This window comes from Lissotriton vulgaris, chromosome 1_1 (genome assembly GCF_964263255.1).
Source record: "Lissotriton vulgaris chromosome 1_1, aLisVul1.2, whole genome shotgun sequence".
NCBI lineage: Eukaryota > Metazoa > Chordata > Amphibia > Caudata > Salamandridae > Lissotriton > Lissotriton vulgaris.
In genome coordinates this window covers 24,498,750-24,519,191 of record NC_141685.1, presented here as the reverse complement: position 1 = coordinate 24,519,191, position 20,442 = coordinate 24,498,750, and the positions used below count along the sequence as shown (strand labels likewise).

General features: G+C 44.7%; 1 protein-coding gene across 2 annotated transcripts in view; it reads left to right on the top strand.

The window, feature by feature from the left end:
• LOC147737014 (uncharacterized) overlaps positions 1-19,524 on the top strand; it is a 75,623-nt gene extending 56,099 nt beyond the window's left edge. For both annotated transcript variants that reach the window (XM_086958816.1, XM_086958864.1), the window contains exon 2: positions 14,954-19,524. In XM_086958816.1, the coding sequence (XP_086814942.1) occupies positions 15,178-16,146 (969 nt within the window). In that variant the 5' untranslated portion in view covers positions 14,954-15,177 and the 3' untranslated portion in view covers positions 16,147-19,524. The remainder of the gene's footprint in view (positions 1-14,953) is intronic.
• The last annotated feature ends 918 nt before the right edge of the window (positions 19,525-20,442 follow it).

Below are 20,442 nucleotides of genomic sequence, written 5' to 3'. Positions count from 1 at the left end.
GAGTGGTAGTGAGGGAATTCATGGAGAAGGAGGAACACTCATTGTTTTGAACATTATTTGCCAGATGTGGCCCGGGATATGTTTGCCAGAAAGGTGCCATAGAGAGATGAGGTGCGTTGTTGGTGAGTGGTAGTGAGGGAATTCATGGAGAAGGAGGAACACTCATTGTTTTGAACATTATTTGCCAGATGTGGCCCGGGATATGTTTGCCAGAAAGGTGCCATAGAGAGATGAGGTGCATTGTTGGTGAGTGGTAGTGAGGGAATTCATGGAGAAGGAGGAACACTCATTGTTTTGAACATTATTTGCCAGATGTGGCCCGGGATATGTTTGCCAGAAAGGTGCCATAGAGAGATGAGGTGCATTGTTGGTGAGTGGTAGTGAGGGAATTCATGGAGAAGGAGGAACACTCATTGTTTTGAACATTATTTGCCAGATGTGGCCCGGGATATGTTTGCCAGAAAGGTGCCATAGAGAGATGAGGTGCATTGTTGGTGAGTGGTAGTGAGGGAATTCATGGAGAAGGAGGAACACTCATTGTTTTGAACATTATTTGCCAGATGTGGCCCGGGATATGTTTGCCAGAAAGGTGCCATAGAGAGATGAGGTGCATTGTTGGTGAGTGGTAGTGAGGGAATTCATGGAGAAGGAGGAGACACTCATTGTTTTGAACATTATTTGCCAGATGTGGCCCGGGATATGTTTGCCAGAAAGGTGCCATAGAGAGATGAGGTGCATTGTTGGTGAGTGGTAGTGAGGGAATTCATGGAGAAGGAGGAGACACTCATTGTTTTGAACATTATTTGCCAGATGTGGCCCGGGATATGTTTGCCAGAAAGGTGCCATAGAGAGATGAGGTGCATTGTTGGTGAGTGGTAGTGAGGGAATTCATGGAGAAGGAGGAGACACTCATTGTTTTGAACATTATTTGCCAGATGTGGCCCGGGATATGTTTGCCAGAAAGGTGCCATAGAGAGATGAGGTGCATTGTTGGTGAGTGGTAGTGAGGGAATTCATGGAGAAGGAGGAGACACTCATTGTTTTGAACATTATTTGCCAGATGTGGCCCGGGATATGTTTGCCAGAAAGGTGCCATAGAGAGATGAGGTGCATTGTTGGTGAGTGGTAGTGAGGGAATTCATGGAGAAGGAGGAACACTCATTGTTTTGAACATTATTTGCCAGATGTGGCCCGGGATATGTTTGCCAGAAAGGTGCCATAGAGAGATGAGGTGCGTTGTTGGTGAGTGGTAGTGAGGGAATTCATGGAGAAGGAGGAACACTCATTGTTTTGAACATTATTTGCCAGATGTGGCCCGGGATATGTTTGCCAGAAAGGTGCCATAGAGAGATGAGGTGCGTTGTTGGTGAGTGGTAGTGAGGGAATTCATGGAGAAGGAGGAACACTCATTGTTTTGAACATTATTTGCCAGATGTGGCCCGGGATATGTTTGCCAGAAAGGTGCCATAGAGAGATGAGGTGCATTGTTGGTGAGTGGTAGTGAGGGAATTCATGGAGAAGGAGGAACACTCATTGTTTTGAACATTATTTGCCAGATGTGGCCCGGGATATGTTTGCCAGAAAGGTGCCATAGAGAGATGAGGTGCATTGTTGGTGAGTGGTAGTGAGGGAATTCATGGAGAAGGAGGAACACTCATTGTTTTGAACATTATTTGCCAGATGTGGCCCGGGATATGTTTGCCAGAAAGGTGCCATAGAGAGATGAGGTGCATTGTTGGTGAGTGGTAGTGAGGGAATTCATGGAGAAGGAGGAACACTCATTGTTTTGAACATTATTTGCCAGATGTGGCCCGGGATATGTTTGCCAGAAAGGTGCCATAGAGAGATGAGGTGCATTGTTGGTGAGTGGTAGTGAGGGAATTCATGGAGAAGGAGGAACACTCATTGTTTTGAACATTATTTGCCAGATGTGGCCCGGGATATGTTTGCCAGAAAGGTGCCATAGAGAGATGAGGTGCATTGTTGGTGAGTGGTAGTGAGGGAATTCATGGAGAAGAGAGGAACACTCATTGTTTTGAACATTATTTGCCAGATGTGGCCCGGGATATGTTTGCCAGAAAAGGTGCCATAGAGAGATGAGGTGCATTGTTGGTGAGTGGTAGTGAGGGAATTCATGGAGAAGGAGGAACACTCATTGTTTTGAACATTATTTGCCAGATGTGGCCCGGGATATGTTTGCCAGAAAGGTGCCATAGAGAGATGAGGTGCATTGTTGGTGAGTGGTAGTGAGGGAATTCATGGAGAAGGAGGAACACTCATTGTTTTGAACATTATTTGCCAGATGTGGCCCCGGGATATGTTTGCCAGAAAGGTGCCATAGAGAGATGAGGTGCATTGTTGGTGAGTGGTAGTGAGGGAATTCATGGAGAAGGAGGAACACTCATTGTTTTGAACATTATTTGCCAGATGTGGCCCGGGATATGTTTGCCAGAAAGGTGCCATAGAGAGATGAGGTGCATTGTTGGTGAGTGGTAGTGAGGGAATTCATGGAGAAGGAGGAACACTCATTGTTTTGAACATTATTTGCCAGATGTGGCCCGGGATATGTTTGCCAGAAAGGTGCCATAGAGAGATGAGGTGCATTGTTGGTGAGTGGTAGTGAGGGAATTCATGGAGAAGGAGGAACACTCATTGTTTTGAACATTATTTGCCAGATGTGGCCCGGGATATGTTTGCCAGAAAGGTGCCATAGAGAGATGAGGTGCATTGTTGGTGAGTGGTAGTGAGGGAATTCATGGAGAAGGAGGAACACTCATTGTTTTGAACATTATTTGCCAGATGTGGCCCGGGATATGTTTGCCAGAAAGGTGCCATAGAGAGATGAGGTGCATTGTTGGTGAGTGGTAGTGAGGGAATTCATGGAGAAGGAGGAACACTCATTGTTTTGAACATTATTTGCCAGATGTGGCCCGGGATATGTTTGCCAGAAAGGTGCCATAGAGAGATGAGGTGCATTGTTGGTGAGTGGTAGTGAGGGAATTCATGGAGAAGGAGGAACACTCATTGTTTTGAACATTATTTGCCAGATGTGGCCCGGGATATGTTTGCCAGAAAGGTGCCATAGAGAGATGAGGTGCGTTGTTGGTGAGTGGTAGTGAGGGAATTCATGGAGAAGGAGGAACACTCATTGTTTTGAACATTATTTGCCAGATGTGGCCCGGGATATGTTTGCCAGAAAGGTGCCATAGAGAGATGAGGTGCGTTGTTGGTGAGTGGTAGTGAGGGAATTCATGGAGAAGGAGGAACACTCATTGTTTTGAACATTATTTGCCAGATGTGGCCCGGGATATGTTTGCCAGAAAGGTGCCATAGAGAGATGAGGTGCATTGTTGGTGAGTGGTAGTGAGGGAATTCATGGAGAAGGAGGAACACTCATTGTTTTGAACATTATTTGCCAGATGTGGCCCGGGATATGTTTGCCAGAAAGGTGCCATAGAGAGATGAGGTGCATTGTTGGTGAGTGGTAGTGAGGGAATTCATGGAGAAGGAGGAACACTCATTGTTTTGAACATTATTTGCCAGATGTGGCCCGGGATATGTTTGCCAGAAAGGTGCCATAGAGAGATGAGGTGCATTGTTGGTGAGTGGTAGTGAGGGAATTCATGGAGAAGGGAGGAACACTCATTGTTTTGAACATTATTTGCCAGATGTGGCCCGGGATATGTTTGCCAGAAAGGTGCCATAGAGAGATGAGGTGCATTGTTGGTGAGTGGTAGTGAGGGAATTCATGGAGAAGGAGGAACACTCATTGTTTGAACATTATTTGCCAGATGTGGCCCGGGATATGTTTGCCAGAAAGGTGCCATAGAGAGATGAGGTGCATTGTTGGTGAGTGGTAGTGAGGAATTCATGGAGAAGGAGGAGACACTCATTGTTTTGAACATTATTTGCCAGATGTGGCCCGGGATATGTTTGCCAGAAAGGTGCCATAGAGAGATGAGGTGCATTGTTGGTGAGTGGTAGTGAGGGAATTCATGGAGAAGGAGGAGACACTCATTGTTTTGAACATTATTTGCCAGATGTGGCCCGGGATATGTTTGCCAGAAAGGTGCCATAGAGAGATGAGGTGCATTGTTGGTGAGTGGTAGTGAGGGAATTCATGGAGAAGGAGGAACACTCATTGTTTTGAACATTATTTGCCAGATGTGGCCCGGGATATGTTTGCCAGAAAGGTGCCATAGAGAGATGAGGTGCGTTGTTGGTGAGTGGTAGTGAGGGAATTCATGGAGAAGGAGGAACACTCATTGTTTTGAACATTATTTGCCAGATGTGGCCCGGGATATGTTTGCCAGAAAGGTGCCATAGAAGATGAGGTGCGTGTTGTGGTGAGTGGTAGTGAGGGAATTCATGGAGAAGGAGGAACACTCATTGTTTTGAACATTATTTGCCAGATGTGGCCCGGGATATGTTTGCCAGAAAGGTGCCATAGAGAGATGAGGTGCATTGTTGGTGAGTGGTAGTGAGGGAATTCATGGAGAAGGAGGAACACTCATTGTTTTGAACATTATTTGCCAGATGTGGCCCGGGATATGTTTGCCAGAAAGGTGCCATAGAGAGATGAGGTGCATTGTTGGTGAGTGGTAGTGAGGGAATTCATGGAGAAGGAGGAACACTCATTGTTTTGAACATTATTTGCCAGATGTGGCCCGGGATATGTTTGCCAGAAAGGTGCCATAGAGAGATGAGGTGCATTGTTGGTGAGTGGTAGTGAGGGAATTCATGGAGAAGGAGGAACACTCATTGTTTTGAACATTATTTGCCAGATGTGGCCCGGGATATGTTTGCCAGAAAGGTGCCATAGAGAGATGAGGTGCATTGTTGGTGAGTGGTAGTGAGGGAATTCATGGAGAAGGAGGAACACTCATTGTTTTGAACATTATTTGCCAGATGTGGCCCGGGATATGTTTGCCAGAAAGGTGCCATAGAGAGATGAGGTGCATTGTTGGTGAGTGGTAGTGAGGGAATTCATGGAGAAGGAGGAACACTCATTGTTTTGAACATTATTTGCCAGATGTGGCCCGGGATATGTTTGCCAGAAAGGTGCCATAGAGAGATGAGGTGCATTGTTGGTGAGTGGTAGTGAGGGAATTCATGGAGAAGGAGGAGACACTCATTGTTTTGAACATTATTTGCCAGATGTGGCCCGGGATATGTTTGCCAGAAAGGTGCCATAGAGAGATGAGGTGCATTGTTGGTGAGTGGTAGTGAGGGAATTCATGGAGAAGGAGGAGACACTCATTGTTTTGAACATTATTTGCCAGATGTGGCCCGGGATATGTTTGCCAGAAAGGTGCCATAGAGAGATGAGGTGCATTGTTGGTGAGTGGTAGTGAGGGAATTCATGGAGAAGGAGGAACACTCATTGTTTTGAACATTATTTGCCAGATGTGGCCCGGGATATGTTTGCCAGAAAGGTGCCATAGAGAGATGAGGTGCATTGTTGGTGAGTGGTAGTGAGGGAATTCATGGAGAAGGAGGAACACTCATTGTTTTGAACATTATTTGCCAGATGTGGCCCGGGATATGTTTGCCAGAAAGGTGCCATAGAGAGATGAGGTGCATTGTTGGTGAGTGGTAGTGAGGGAATTCATGGAGAAGGAGGAACACTCATTGTTTTGAACATTATTTGCCAGATGTGGCCCGGGATATGTTTGCCAGAAAGGTGCCATAGAGAGATGAGGTGCATTGTTGGTGAGTGGTAGTGAGGGAATTCATGGAGAAGGAGGAACACTCATTGTTTTGAACATTATTTGCCAGATGTGGCCCGGGATATGTTTGCCAGAAAGGTGCCATAGAGAGATGAGGTGCATTGTTGGTGAGTGGTAGTGAGGGAATTCATGGAGAAGGAGGAACACTCATTGTTTTGAACATTATTTGCCAGATGTGGCCCGGGATATGTTTGCCAGAAAGGTGCCATAGAGAGATGAGGTGCGTTGTTGGTGAGTGGTAGTGAGGGAATTCATGGAGAAGGAGGAACACTCATTGTTTTGAACATTATTTGCCAGATGTGGCCCGGGATATGTTTGCCAGAAAGGTGCCATAGAGAGATGAGGTGCATTGTTGGTGAGTGGTAGTGAGGGAATTCATGGAGAAGGAGGAACACTCATTGTTTTGAACATTATTTGCCAGATGTGGCCCGGGATATGTTTGCCAGAAAGGTGCCATAGAGAGATGAGGTGCGTTGTTGGTGAGTGGTAGTGAGGGAATTCATGGAGAAGGAGGAACACTCATTGTTTTGAACATTATTTGCCAGATGTGGCCCGGGATATGTTTGCCAGAAAGGTGCCATAGAGAGATGAGGTGCGTTGTTGGTGAGTGGTAGTGAGGGAATTCATGGAGAAGGAGGAACACTCATTGTTTTGAACATTATTTGCCAGATGTGGCCCGGGATATGTTTGCCAGAAAGGTGCCATAGAGAGATGAGGTGCATTGTTGGTGAGTGGTAGTGAGGGAATTCATGGAGAAGGAGGAACACTCATTGTTTTGAACATTATTTGCCAGATGTGGCCCGGGATATGTTTGCCAGAAAGGTGCCATAGAGAGATGAGGTGCATTGTTGGTGAGTGGTAGTGAGGGAATTCATGGAGAAGGAGGAACACTCATTGTTTTGAACATTATTTGCCAGATGTGGCCCGGGATATGTTTGCCAGAAAGGTGCCATAGAGAGATGAGGTGCATTGTTGGTGAGTGGTAGTGAGGGAATTCATGGAGAAGGAGGAACACTCATTGTTTTGAACATTATTTGCCAGATGTGGCCCGGGATATGTTTGCCAGAAAGGTGCCATAGAGAGATGAGGTGCATTGTTGGTGAGTGGTAGTGAGGGAATTCATGGAGAAGGAGGAACACTCATTGTTTTGAACATTATTTGCCAGATGTGGCCCGGGATATGTTTGCCAGAAAGGTGCCATAGAGAGATGAGGTGCATTGTTGGTGAGTGGTAGTGAGGGAATTCATGGAGAAGGAGGAACACTCATTGTTTTGAACATTATTTGCCAGATGTGGCCCGGGATATGTGGGTGGCGGTCGATTATGTAGTGTACCAGATTCCAGAAATTTCTGTCAGGTGGTGGAGGGGGGGGGGGGGGGCAGACATTTAAAAAAATTCAGCAGGGGGGGCTCAACCTTCAGAAGTTTGAAGACCTCTGTGTTACATTAACAAAGGAGAAATGTAAATTCAGTAGGAATGAAAGAGAACCTGGAGTGTATTATTTCGGAGGAGGGGAGGCGAGCGGAGGAGGGGAGGCGAGCGGAGGAGGGGAGGCGAGCTGAGCTACTGTTGGGTGTCTTGGAGGACTAGGATAGGAAATGGGATGCTCCTCTACCCGCTTAAGCCACTTTCTTATTCATGGACCTCTTTCCCTTCACTCTAGGCTTTTCCTGTCCGAATTCACCCATACTTTTTTGTGTCTCATCCTCTTCTTATCTGAAGTCTTTCTCTCTGAAATCTGTGGATTTCCTGTATTCAAACTTGCGCAAGCAGAATCCGCCTGATTGAAAGCAGTGGGTCTGGATAACTGATTTTTAACACTGTAGGACAGACCCTTATTTTAACTTCCCTTTGGGTATATGCACACTGTTACAGTGGATTCACTGACTCCGCGTTTGCATGTAACTATGTATAATTTGATTGCATGTATGAATTTAGATACTTCTTTGTAGAAAAATATGTACTACTTATGGTTTAAAAAATATATAGATGTTGTTAGGTCTGCTTATCAAATTCTAGTTATCATTTATGATTTTTCATATATTTATATTATTTATTTGCTTATTTTATTTGAAAGGTTTTATATAGCGCGAACATGACCCATCATGGTATCCGACCGCTGTACATGAAAGCAAGCTATTTAACCAAGGGAAGAATGAAGAATTGCCCAGGTCATGGGAAGTACACAGCAGTATAAAATGCATTGTAGGACAATACAAAACAGTGCAGTAAACAGGAAGTACAGGTTGTTTGGGTGATTTCAGGACTATTATTGCAAGTAGCTATTCAGGAACAACCCTTTGACTTCTTTTTTTGAATGTGGCGATCAAGGGATTAGTTCTGAGTTCGGGAGGAAGACAGTTCCATATTCTTGGAGCGAGACCAGAGAAGGATCGGTTGTAAGTTCTTTTTGTTGAATTTTTTAGGTTTGAATAGTAGATTATTCGAACTTCTTAGGGCTCGGTTCAACCCGTGTGTCCGGCAGGATATCTTGAGATGAATCCTTGCTTCGAGAGGGAGCCACTTGAGTAAGTATTGAGTCGATGATTGGCTCCTCTAGTTGTTGCACTGACCCTCAGCGTCACTGAGCACATCCGCATGGTCCCTTTGGCACAGAGCAGACAGGCTCACCTAAGGGAAATACGTAAAGTATTTATGCATCACTGAAACAGTAATAACGCTGAAATTCAAAACCATAAAAATATCAAGCCAAAAACTAGTGAACAGTTATACAGTAAAATGACAAAAATCCATTAAGGGCACAGGTGAAATAGGATTTTTTCAAGTTTTATATGAGAAACAAAGTGCCAATGGATGTGGTGTGAAGCACCTAGGTGTAATTAGAGGCTGACTGTGATGGAGCACAGATGAAATACACAAACCTGGTTCGTCCTGGTGAAAGATTTTACCTACTGATTTATCCCTTTAATCCCCAACCCACAACAGAAGTAAAAAGCTAAAGCTCTTCAGGGGTGGCACCTAGACACACTCAGGGTGTCGGACATAGGGTCCAGTTGGCACTGGTCACCAGAGCAGTTGGAGGAAAGGCTTCTTGTAGCTTATTGTATACCTGTAGCTTGAACATGTGGTCATCCAACTGACTTTTGGAAACCACTTCTTTTTCCTGGATTTAAAAGAAAGCCGGTCCAGTGCCTCAGGGTTCCTCCCAGGTTGCCAAACAGCAGGTTCAGTCATTTTCTGATCTTCATCGCTTCAGGAGTGTTCTGTAGTATGTGCCTGGAGGTGTTACATTTATGCCTTTCCCATGCTAGCGGTTGGGAATGACAGCTGGGCAGCCCCTAACCAGTGAGTTTAGCATTTCTGGGGCCAACTGTCCCCAGTTTTGGCACTTCCTCATTCACCCTATATATTTTTTTTTAATCTCATCTTTGGAACTTCGATGGATCGGGTGCTGGCATCTTCAGTCTTCTCTCTGTGCAACAGGCCTTCGATTTGGCCCACCATGAGTTCTATACAGATTTTGTCCTGGAATATAATAGAGTAAAAAATATTTTTTCATCGTTCTTTAAGAACATGGTGTTACGTTAACAAAGGAGAAATGTAAATTCAATAGGAATGAAAGAGTAGCTGGGGTCCATTATTTCGGCAGAGGTGTTTGTCCAGCGTTATGGCTAAAGATCTGGTGGAATCCACAACATGTGGAATGCAGTTGAGGGCCGATGGTTGTTTGAGTCAGTCTTGAATGGGAGTAGTATGATTGTGGGGGGCAATAAGTAGGAATTCTGTTTTGAGGGTATTCAGCATAAGGTGACTGTTGAGTTTTCACAAGGACATAAGGAGTTAAGAGTTTTGATATTGTCAGGTGAAGAGACTTTTAGGTATATTTGAGTGTCATCTGCGTACATGTGATAATATATGTTCGAGCGGTTCAGAATTTCTGTGAATGGTTCCATGTACAAGTTGAAGAGCGTGGGTGACAATGCAGATCCTTGAGGGACCCCCGTTGAGATCGGGGTGTTGTTAGAAAGGGAATGGTTGACTTTGATTCTCTGTGATCTATTGTGTAAGGAATGAGGCAAACCAATTTATAACTGTGCCTAATGAGCCCATCCTTTTTTTCAGAAGATCAATCAAGTTATCAAGTTTGACGGTGTCGAACACTGAGGAGAGATGCAGGAGAAAAATTTAGGCAGCTTTCATTTCAGTCCAGAAATCTGAGTGCCATCAGTAATGTGTGTCAGGGCTGATTCGGTACTGTGACCCGCTTGGAAACCTGATTGGAATTGATCAAGGAGTTGAAACTGATCAATGTTATTACGCAGTTGTGTGTGAACGTATTTCTCAAGTAGTTTGGCTAGGGTCATGATATTGGAAATGGGCCTAAAGTTGTTAGAATCATTTAAGTCTGCATTTGGCTTTTTAGGTATGGAGGTGACTTGGCCAATCTTGAGGCAATCTGGAATCCTGCTTTGAAGGAGAGATTCATGGACAATCTTGGACCAGAGTGGGATTATGGAAGGTATAAGATCTTTGAAGAGCTTGACGGCATTTGCCCAAGGCTTTTTAAGACGACGTGTAAAGGTTTTGCCGACCTGGTCACCCTCCCCGTATTGGCGAGCGCGCTCCGCCCGACCTAGGAAATGCGTTTCTCTGTGTTCAGCATCCTCAAATTCCGCTATCTTAGCCTTGATCTGCCCAAGGTTCATGAGCTGATTGGACTTGAAGAATTCTAATTCAAGCGAGTGAATCTTTCTCTAGCCACTGCTGATCATTCCTCAGTGAACGTAGAACACCAATTTGTTTAGCAATACACTTGCCCCTTATGACTGTTGTAAACGCCTCCCATAGAGTGGACAGGGGGTCCGCAGAGCTGACTTTGGTGTCAAAGTATGGCTGATCCAATCTCCTCTCGCAGCACCTGTTCCCAGAGGCCACCAGCTGGAAGTCTCCAGCTGAAGGCTCTATTCGGCGCGTCTGTTAAAATAAATTCTAATAGTACTGGAGCGTTATCTGATAGGGTTCAGGCAAGATGGGCACAATGTCTAACCCAAGTGTCCACGTCACAGGATATGAGTTGGTAGTCAATTTTAGACCACGAGGGGCCCGCAGAGAAAATGCAACTCCCCTCTCGGCTGGATTGGTGTTGGCAGCGCCAAACATCTATCAGATCCTGGTCTTCAATAAGGGCCTGCAGTTGCGCCGCAGCTCAGGCGTGAGGCCGGCGAGAACCATTTGATCTGTCCTAATTGGAGTTGAGAACCACGTCAAAATCACCTCCCCATAGCACTGCCCCGGGGCCTAGGGAGTTTGCCAACCGCCGCATCTCGCTAATCAACTGGGGCTCCTCGGTGTTGGGGCCGTATATTGATATGAGTCTCACTGGGCGACCTACAAAATCCCCCTCCACGATCACATACCGACCCTGGCGGTCGCATATTGCAGTGCGCGTATGCCAAAGGAAGCCCTTTCTGAGAACGATGGCTGTGCCCCTGGCGTAGTTGAAGTATCCTGCTACGAACTTTTCACCCATCCTTCCCGCTCACAGGCGCGAACACGAGGCTCCTATCAGATTCAGCTCTTGTAAAAAGCAGACTCTGCTCCATATCAATTAAGAAACGTTGCCACTAACGCATCTTTCTACCGCAGTTCAGGCCCTTCACATTCCAGGTTACAGCTTTTAGTGTGCGTGTCGTGTCAGCAGTTGCGTCATCTCTGCATTATCATGCATCTACGCGCGCCAAGAGGGAGAGCAGAAGCCAGCAGCTTCGGACTCGTGAGAGAGAGAGAAAGGCAAAAGAAGAAGGGAGAGAAAACGCAAATAGAGACAAGCAACCAGTGAGAGTTGAGCGAGAGATGCAAGCTACGCCTCCCCCAACTTTGTGAGGTCTGTCCAATGTGATTAGGTTATATTCAGGGGGAACTAGAAGGTCCAAAATTGGTGAGGAGGAAACATTAAGCCAAGTTTGTGGTAGGATCAGGAGGTCCAGATCTTGCAAGAATAAGTGGTTGACTATATTCGCAGCATGCCTAACCACTGACCTGCAATTCAAAAGCATTGACTTGAGGTGGTATTTGGTAACCACAGCTTCATGGGGAGATGTGGAGACTGGTGGTAAATTATCAAGGCTTAAAGTATTGAATGTATTGTATCCCGCATTTATAGAGCGCACTGTGACCCTACGGTATCCTGGCGCTTGAACACGTGAGATCAATAAACCTTGAGTGTAATAGCGAGTACAGGGTCGTAAAGGATAAGAAAGTCACAGCCACTTACTTATGCCCTAGGAAAGAGCCAGGTCTTTAACTTCTTTCTGAACGGCAACAGATTACCTATCTGTCTACGTTCGGCTGGGAGTTTGTTCCAAGCCGAAGCTGCTGCAATACTAAAAGCTCTTCCTCCAGATCTAACTTCTAAACCTGGATACTCCCACCAGTTTAGCTGAGGAGGAGCGAAGGTTACGTGGGGGACATACCATTCAAACCTGCTCTGTAATGGCTTGGACCCAATGCCATACAGAGCCTTAGAGACTATGCACATTGACTTGAACTGTACCCTCTGCATAACTGAGAGCCAGTGGAGCTCGGCCAAGGCCTGAGACGCTGAAGACTGACGTGGTCTCATTAGTGCGAACTTAGCCGCCATCAACTGTATTCTCTGGAGTCTCCCTATCAGATATTTAGGAGACTCCAACAACAATGTTCTGATATTGACACTGGATTCTCTAAATGAGATGGAGGAAATATTCTGGATCTTGGATGGTGGGAGAGAAGTTTTAATATGGGCGGTATTGTAATGAAGTAGAAAGGAGTGAATGTCCGCATCAGACATAGGGTCAGTGATCCTATGTGGCCTGGCGTGATGGTTAACGAGGCCTAGATTTCCAGGTAAAATTTGCCTCGTTTTCCAAGATGAGTCTTGACTTTGGCAGAGTTTAGCCATAGTGGGGAGGCGCGATTTATTATTCTTGAAGGACATGTAGAGATTCCTGCGCTCCTCCATCATTGAAGAAAAGTGTAGTAGGTTCAGAAGACCCTGCTTGATTTCTTTCAGTTCAACCTCAAGGGTTTGCGGGGTATAAGGAGTGGTTAGTTGGTCTGGTGATAGGAAGGGAGTGATGTCCCCTCGTAAAAGGAACAGTGGTAGGTAATGTAGGTTCCACATAGTCCCGGATGATAGTATAAGTGGAGGTTGGGGGCTAGTGGTTGGTGACATGGAGGGGGTATGAAGAGTAGAGGGATGTGGTGTTCTACAGTTTTCCTCCATGTATCTTTTGTGCTATAGGGCAGTTGAGTGCCAGGTGTTGGGAGGCACAGTGGGTGAGTGGGGTGCTCCTTGAGGTAGAAGTGATGAGAGGAGGGGAGTTTAGTAGAGTTAGTTATCTAGAGTGCTGTTATTTATTGTTATGGGGTTGAGCATAGGGTGATATGTGAGTAGCACGAGAAGGCCAGTTCCCTCCATAGGTGAAAGGGTGGTCCCCAATGGGCTTCTTGTGTTGAGGGACAGTAAAGACCCAATGGTTAGGGGGTCTGGTGGATGGGTTGGGTTCCACCTTGGGCGAGGATCGGAAGGAAGAAGGGTAACGATTGGAACTCAGGACCCCTAAATTGCTAATGATGGAAGTTTAACCTGGGTGAGGATTAGGAGGCAGTTTAGCAGTGAGCTCAACCACATTAGTTCTGTCTGCAGCAGTCGCTCCCTCACCTTATGGCGATCCAAATATTACTATCAATGAATATGGAATCCATGTATTCTTCTAGCATCTGTTTCAGTTGGGTAATAGCCATCAGTATCTGGGGAGTGAACATTTCATCCACCCGTGGAAATAGGCCTTGTCTGCTCTGCGATTCCCATGGAGGGCCTCCTCCCGCCTCTGTATATCTGTACATTTTTGGTTATTGGCCTGTACTAGAAGATCTATCTCGGCCCATAACTACACAGAATAGTTATTGCCACAAGGGCCTATCCCGCTCCTTCAAATTCTATGTCTCAGCAGGTGCTCTGCTATCCCCTAGGTACCCTCTCAAAACAGCGGCCCAGCCCACTGCAGGTCAGACTGTCTTCTTCAGGTCTGTCTGCCACCTATTGCCTCCAAAACAAGAACATGAAGAAAACCATGTAAAGTCCTCCAAGGCATGAACAAGGACCTAGCCCTCAAGCCTCCCTCTCATCCACTACCGCCCACGTCTCAAAGGTTAGTTTAGTAGCTGGAAGATCCCTTCTCAGCAACCTCTTATCAGTTGGAAGCTCAGGGTTACCGGGTCGCAGTCCTAACTATATGATCACGTCAATGGGGAGGGAGGAGGGGTTGCACAGGTGGCACCTGTATGTCAACTTGTATGCACTTCACAGGCCCGGCCCTCTATGCCTTCTCAGGCAGGCCTCCTGCAACTGTATACGCTCTCTGCATCAGCAGTCCGCCACACAGGAAGGGCAGGGTCAGTTACCGCCTGGGGACTTTGCTGACCTCATCTCCATTATCTAGCCGCTCTCATTGTGGCAACCATCCTCCAGGCTTCTAGGCTCCAACCTGCATTGCGTGCCCCAGCAATCAGTTTATTTCTAGGAAGCCATTCAGCCCCAGTGTGCCCGGCTGTGCCAGTACATCTCAGCCAAGCCTCTGCAGGCGTCTATGCGCTTCCCATCATGGCTTCGTGGGGCTCGGAAAGTGAAGTCTGCGGCCCCCTTGGTCCGCTGAGCTCAATTTGCAATTGTTGGGCTGCCACTGTATGGCACTTACCTTGGCATCTGTGCGCTCGATCATGGTAGGAAGTCAGTCCGAGCCCCCTCTACCACCTGGAGGGCTCTATGCGTGGGACCTCCTCTAGGGGTCTGACCTCTAACTCCTTGGGAGAGTACTGGATTCTGTAGGATTAGTCTGGGTGCCCGGCAGCACAATCGTTCAAGGCTTTCATTCAGCCTTTTACAAGATTATGCCAGTTTCAAATTTAGTTTATTCATTTTGATATCATTCGACATGGCAAAACAATTTGTTTTTAATTCTTTAACGGTGTATACAAAATGTAAATAGATTTATCATTTTATGTTACTGATATGAGTGAGTGCACACTTATTGTTAACATATCCATCTGCTTTATTTTATGTTGGTCTCATTTATCCTTGCCTCAAAACCCTACCAACTCTATCCCATCGGAAAAGTACATGCATTACTTCCAGAATGCTGCCATTCACTGTTAAACAATTTCGTTAAAATTAGTTTACACCTTGAAAGATATCACTTTAATTCTTTTTTTTTATACTGCAGGTGGCTTCAAGTGTGGACAGGAAGAAAACTTAAGGATTCTGTCATTTGCAGCAAATAGACTACAAAGAGCGAGATGTTCCAGAGATTTTAGAAGAAACCAATTTCTAAAAGCTGGATTTGGCAAGGAAGTAACGACAATACAGAGCAGAGTCGCTGACTGATTGTAAATGCAGTATAATTTCTTATGTCAATGAACCCTTAAGTTGGGGGCAGCAAGGACACACATGTTCGAGGAGATGGAGGGTTTTGTGACTGTAAAGCAAGAGCCAGAACAACAGCACAATTTGAATCAAAAAACAGTGTACATTATTTATAAGACTGTGCAGATTGCAGAAGTAGTGTACCCATGCACTTCACAAGAGACAAACCTAGCTTGTAATTTGAACAGGGCAGTACAGAAAAAGAGGTGTACAGGAGAGATACCTTATCAATGTTCTGAATGTGAGAAAACCTTTACTCAACAATCCTACTTGACTCGACATATGAAATCACACTCTGAACAAAAGCCTTATCAGTGCTCTGATTGTGAGAAAAGATTTAGTCAAAAACACTATCTGACACGACATGAAAGAACACATTTGGGTCAAAAAATATATCAGTGCACTGAATGTCCAAAAAGTTTCAGCAAAAAAGCGAGTCTAATTCAGCATGAAGGTGCACATGCAGGAGAAAAACGGTATTTGTGTTCTGAGTGTGGTAAAACCTACCGTCATAAAATCAGTCTCACATTACATGAAAGATCACACTTGGGACATAAACCATATCAGTGCACTGAATGCCAGAAAAGCTTCAACGATAAAAGTACTCTTGCTAAGCATGAAAAAATTCACACCGGAGAAAAGCCATATCAGTGCAGTGAATGTCAAAAATGTTTTACTAAGAGATGTAGTCTAACTCAGCATGAAAAGACACACACCGGAGAAAAACCCTATAAATGCACAGAATGTGAAAAAAGCTTCAGTCAGAAAATCCATCTCGTACATCATGAGAGAACCCACACAGGAGAAAAGCCCTATCAGTGTGAAGAATGTCAAAAAAGCTTCAGTCAGAAAATTCATCTGACCCAGCATGAGAGAACTCACACAGGGGAAAAACCCTACTGGTGCAGTGAATGTCAAAAAGGATTCAACCACAAAATTAGCCTCACTCACCATGAGAGAACGCACGCTAGGCACGCCTCCGCTCAGGAATGATGTTCATTCACATAATTCCATGTAAACTAAAGGAAAGTACAACATATGGACATTAACCTGAACTGATCCCCCTACAAGTGCAGTGAATATTACGCAAGCTCTAATTCTAAAATCAGTCTTACTGATGAGATAGCATGGAATTGCCAAAAAAAAGTTAGCAGTGCGCTCCAAAACTAAGCGGCTAGTCATAACAGTGTTTGAATGTATGAATAACTCAGTCTGCCTAGGCATATGAGGCAGAAAATATTTGGTTTGCATGAGAAATAATATCTTTGAAAAGCTAAAGTGAGAATCGTAATCTGACTTAATGGGTGAGCGCAAATCTAGCTTAGTTGCAAACCTGTTTACGGTGGCACTTGTAAGGGCTTTTTTTAAATTGCAAAATCCCCCAATGCCCACGCATTCCCCCCCAACGCCCCTGCATTCCCCCAACACCCCTGCATTCCCCCAACACCCCTGCACCCCCCAACGCCCCCGCCTCCCCCAACACACCCGCATTCCCAACGCACTCCAGTCCCAATGCACTCTCACCACACACCCCATTCACCCCTAATCACACCCCCCCCCCACCCACACACACCCCACCCCAACACACTCACGCTGTTTTATAAACATTCCCATGCCAAACGTTCAGCAGATTGACATAAAATAAGTTGCAGTAGTAAGAGAGCTGCTCCCTCCTGTGACTTTGCTCATGGAAAAGATCTAGGCGATTACATATATAAAAAAGAAAACTGTGATGAGCAAAAAAGTGGAAGCAGTTAACTGAAATGCCCTTCTGTAAATTCCTACAACAAGCTAATGAATGAAAGCCAACAGGGTAATTTAAATGTGCTGCTATTCAAAAAGCCAAAGAGTCTCTAGCCTTGGCACGTTGTCATACTAGTAAAACAAATTGAAACTAGTGAAATGATTTAAGCTGATAGTTATTGAAACGTCCTGACTGGTGAACAGTATATTAATGTGGCAAGTTTTGCATGGACTCTAGTGTGGGAATTGAATAATATGTACCAGAGAACAATGCATGGAGATTTTTTGAAGAGTGTCAAATGTTGGAATATGCCTTTAGGGACAAGAAAATGTAAAATCACAAACCATTGTGACCAAGAGTAATCGATTGCGACCAATTTTTGCCCAGTATGGCCTATTAAAACCACTTCAAGATATTGCCTGTGAAAGTGAAAACACAATCAATTCTGCGAATGTATCTATTTTTGCACAGATGATAATGATAGTATTTGTCAATAGTGTAAAGATTAGTAATGTAGAACATTTCCCTAACGTATCCTTCCTCATGAAATCTTTTGTTATGACTCCTGCCGTGTGTAAAATGAAAGCCTATTCAGAGACCTGAATCAGAAGAAAACATAAATAGTCTATCTATAAAGATGAAATCACGCAAACATCTGAAATATGGTAATATTGCTCCTGTGCACAAATTAAGAAGTGCAGGTGTTTGAAAAAGCTACTGCAAAACTGATCCTAATGTTTCATAGTGCAGAATAAAAATGGTCCTTCATTTTTCACGATAGATGCAACTTTGCCTCGGGGTGGGGCTGGGGGTGTGGGGGGTCATCCAGCACCAACAACCCGAACTGACATCTGTTACCAAAACCCAAAACTGACAATAGACACCAACACCCAGGACTCGCAATAAGTTAGCATCTTCCAACAACCAGAGCGGACATGAGTCAACAACATCCAGCACACTGATATTAATCACCAACATGCAGGACTGACATCAATTATCAGCATTCATCAACTGATCCATGAGTGAGCCTGAGGCCAGGTTGCCTGACAGTTGTTGAAGCTTAACTCACTGGAAGCTAAGGGCCGTATGTAGAAACCATTTTTGCGGTCTGGCCATTTCTGGCCCCAAAACGTGCTTTTACATATGTACAAAACATACTTTTACACATGTATAAAACATACTTTTACACATGTACAAAACATACTTTTACACATGTACAAAACACAAGTTGTGATTCGGTAGCACATTTCCGAATTTCAATTTGTCTTTGCGATTCAGTATTTGAAACGGGGTGTTTAGGACGTCCCGCCCACATACTGAATCTGAATGGGATGTAGGAATGTTTTGCGACCAAATTACAAGTGCATAATTTTACTGACTCAATTAAGGAGGTGTTAACCCATTCGCAATGGGACCCCTTCCCCTTTGAGAATAAAAAAATATATATTTTAACAGTAGGGAGGGGTCCTATGGGGACCACTGCCTAATCTAAAAAAAAAAAAAACAATTAAACTTCAAGGTTTTTTTTTTTTTTTTGAAAATGCATCCTGTGTTCCTTTAAGGAAAATGGGCTGCATTTAGTTAAAAAAAAGTTGCTTCATTAATAAGCAATCACAGACATGGTGATCTATGATGGCTGCTAATCCCAGTGGGTCTCAAAGTGCAACTTTACTCATGAATATTCATGAGGTAGGGAGATTTGCAACAACCTAGGAATCGCTGAATAAAACGGAAAGAATTTCATACATTTGGGATAGTCTATTTCCTAATTGCGATTCACAGAGAATCGCAATTAGGAAATCGCTTTCCCTAAAATCTGTACATATGGCCCTAAGCTGCTTCTTATATCCCCTGAATCTGTCAAACACCTGAAATACATCAATTCATTTTGTTCTTGAATCCTCAGGTGATTAATTTCACACATCCATAAATGTTCGCTTTCATTGGTTCAGGCAAAGTGATATACTGAATCAAGGCGGACAGCTTATTGGTTGTCTGCGTTTGCCTGCCCCCAGTCCCTTCTCAAAGCAGTGTTAGCGCTGCAGCCTGCTGAGTATAAGGGGTTAATTACTTGGGCCTGTTCACCCTCAGTTACAGAACTCTGTAATGTGCCGAAATAAAATTAAAATGAGTATCTGAGGCAGTCTTGTCACTCATGTTCAGTTAAAAATAAAATAAAAAACTCAGGAAGCACACAAGAGCTGAGACATTCACCGGAAGGTTGTAAAACTCTACATTTGGTAACCAGACAGTATTCCGAGCATCTTGGCTTCTGTGGTGTGGCTTGGAGTGAACGTCCTATAAATCTGACTCCTCCCACATACTCGGAGAAATGTTACGGATTTTGTATATCACAGACCCTGAACATGAGGATTGTTTCCACTGTAAAAAAAAAAATCCCACTCATCACCCGTTACCCTGGTTTTTCTGCATAATGCCAGAAGCTAAGCAGTATACATTATCCAGTCTAACACGATGAAGGTTGTTTAACTGGGGTTTCTGCCACCCATTCTGTGTTATGTATTATGCTCTTCCCTGTGTTCCTCCTTTGTTTTGTAAGCCTTTCTGTTGTAAAGCACAATGTTTTCATTTCAGTCCTTTGAAACAAATAAAGCCTAGAAATTGTACTTTGTCATGTCGTGTATAAAACACAACCTCCCCTTGAAGGCATCAACATGGAGAGAAACCATGTCCATTGCCCTATATGGATGGGAGAATGATTTCTATTGTGACACTCAGCACACAAGAAGATCCCTCATCTGTGGCACCTTATCAAGATATTGTATGATCACATGTAATGGTGGCCTGCTTCCTTCAATGCAGGCGATGTTCTGCTACTGCTCCCTTAAGAAATACATTTACTGGACATCTTTCCGCTGTTTCTTTTGAGGAAAACTCTTTGTTTGTCTCCTGCCGCGATCTGACGGCAACCAAGAAGGAAAACTGTGTACTTATGTCTTCAGTGCATTTGCAAGTCTGCGGGCATGCCATGATGTGGCCGGGGCACTAATTTGCCCTAGGATCAGTTAAGTCACCATTGTTTGTCCCTTTCAGCTAGCTTGTAGATGCATAGCCCAGTCATCCTTTTGCTCTATATACCAGGCCCCTTCTAAAAACAGATGCTAACAATTTGATGCCACTAAACAAAAGAGTTGCATCTCTGAAAAGCTTGGACGTGTTTTAACTCTTTACAGGAGAATGCTAGTTCTCCTTAGACAAACTCCTGCTTGGCCCGCTGGCATTTTATGACTAGTTTAGACCCAGATGAGGGCAGAGTCCCTGCTAGAGTCAAAAGGAGGTTGTTGCATCGAGAGGAACATTGAAAAGGGACTCTCTCCATGTGCCTTGAATCTTTACCTCCAGGGCTTGATTCTGATTCACAGGATTATTTGACCAGATTCTGTTACACACACTGTCGGTTGGACGAACTTGCTTCAAGAAGCTGTGAGATGAGATGTTGCAAGAGTTTTGTAACCAGAGGAGTACAGATGCTCCCAGAATGCCCCCGAAAGGGCTGTAGGTTTGGCAACTCCTGAAACTCTACT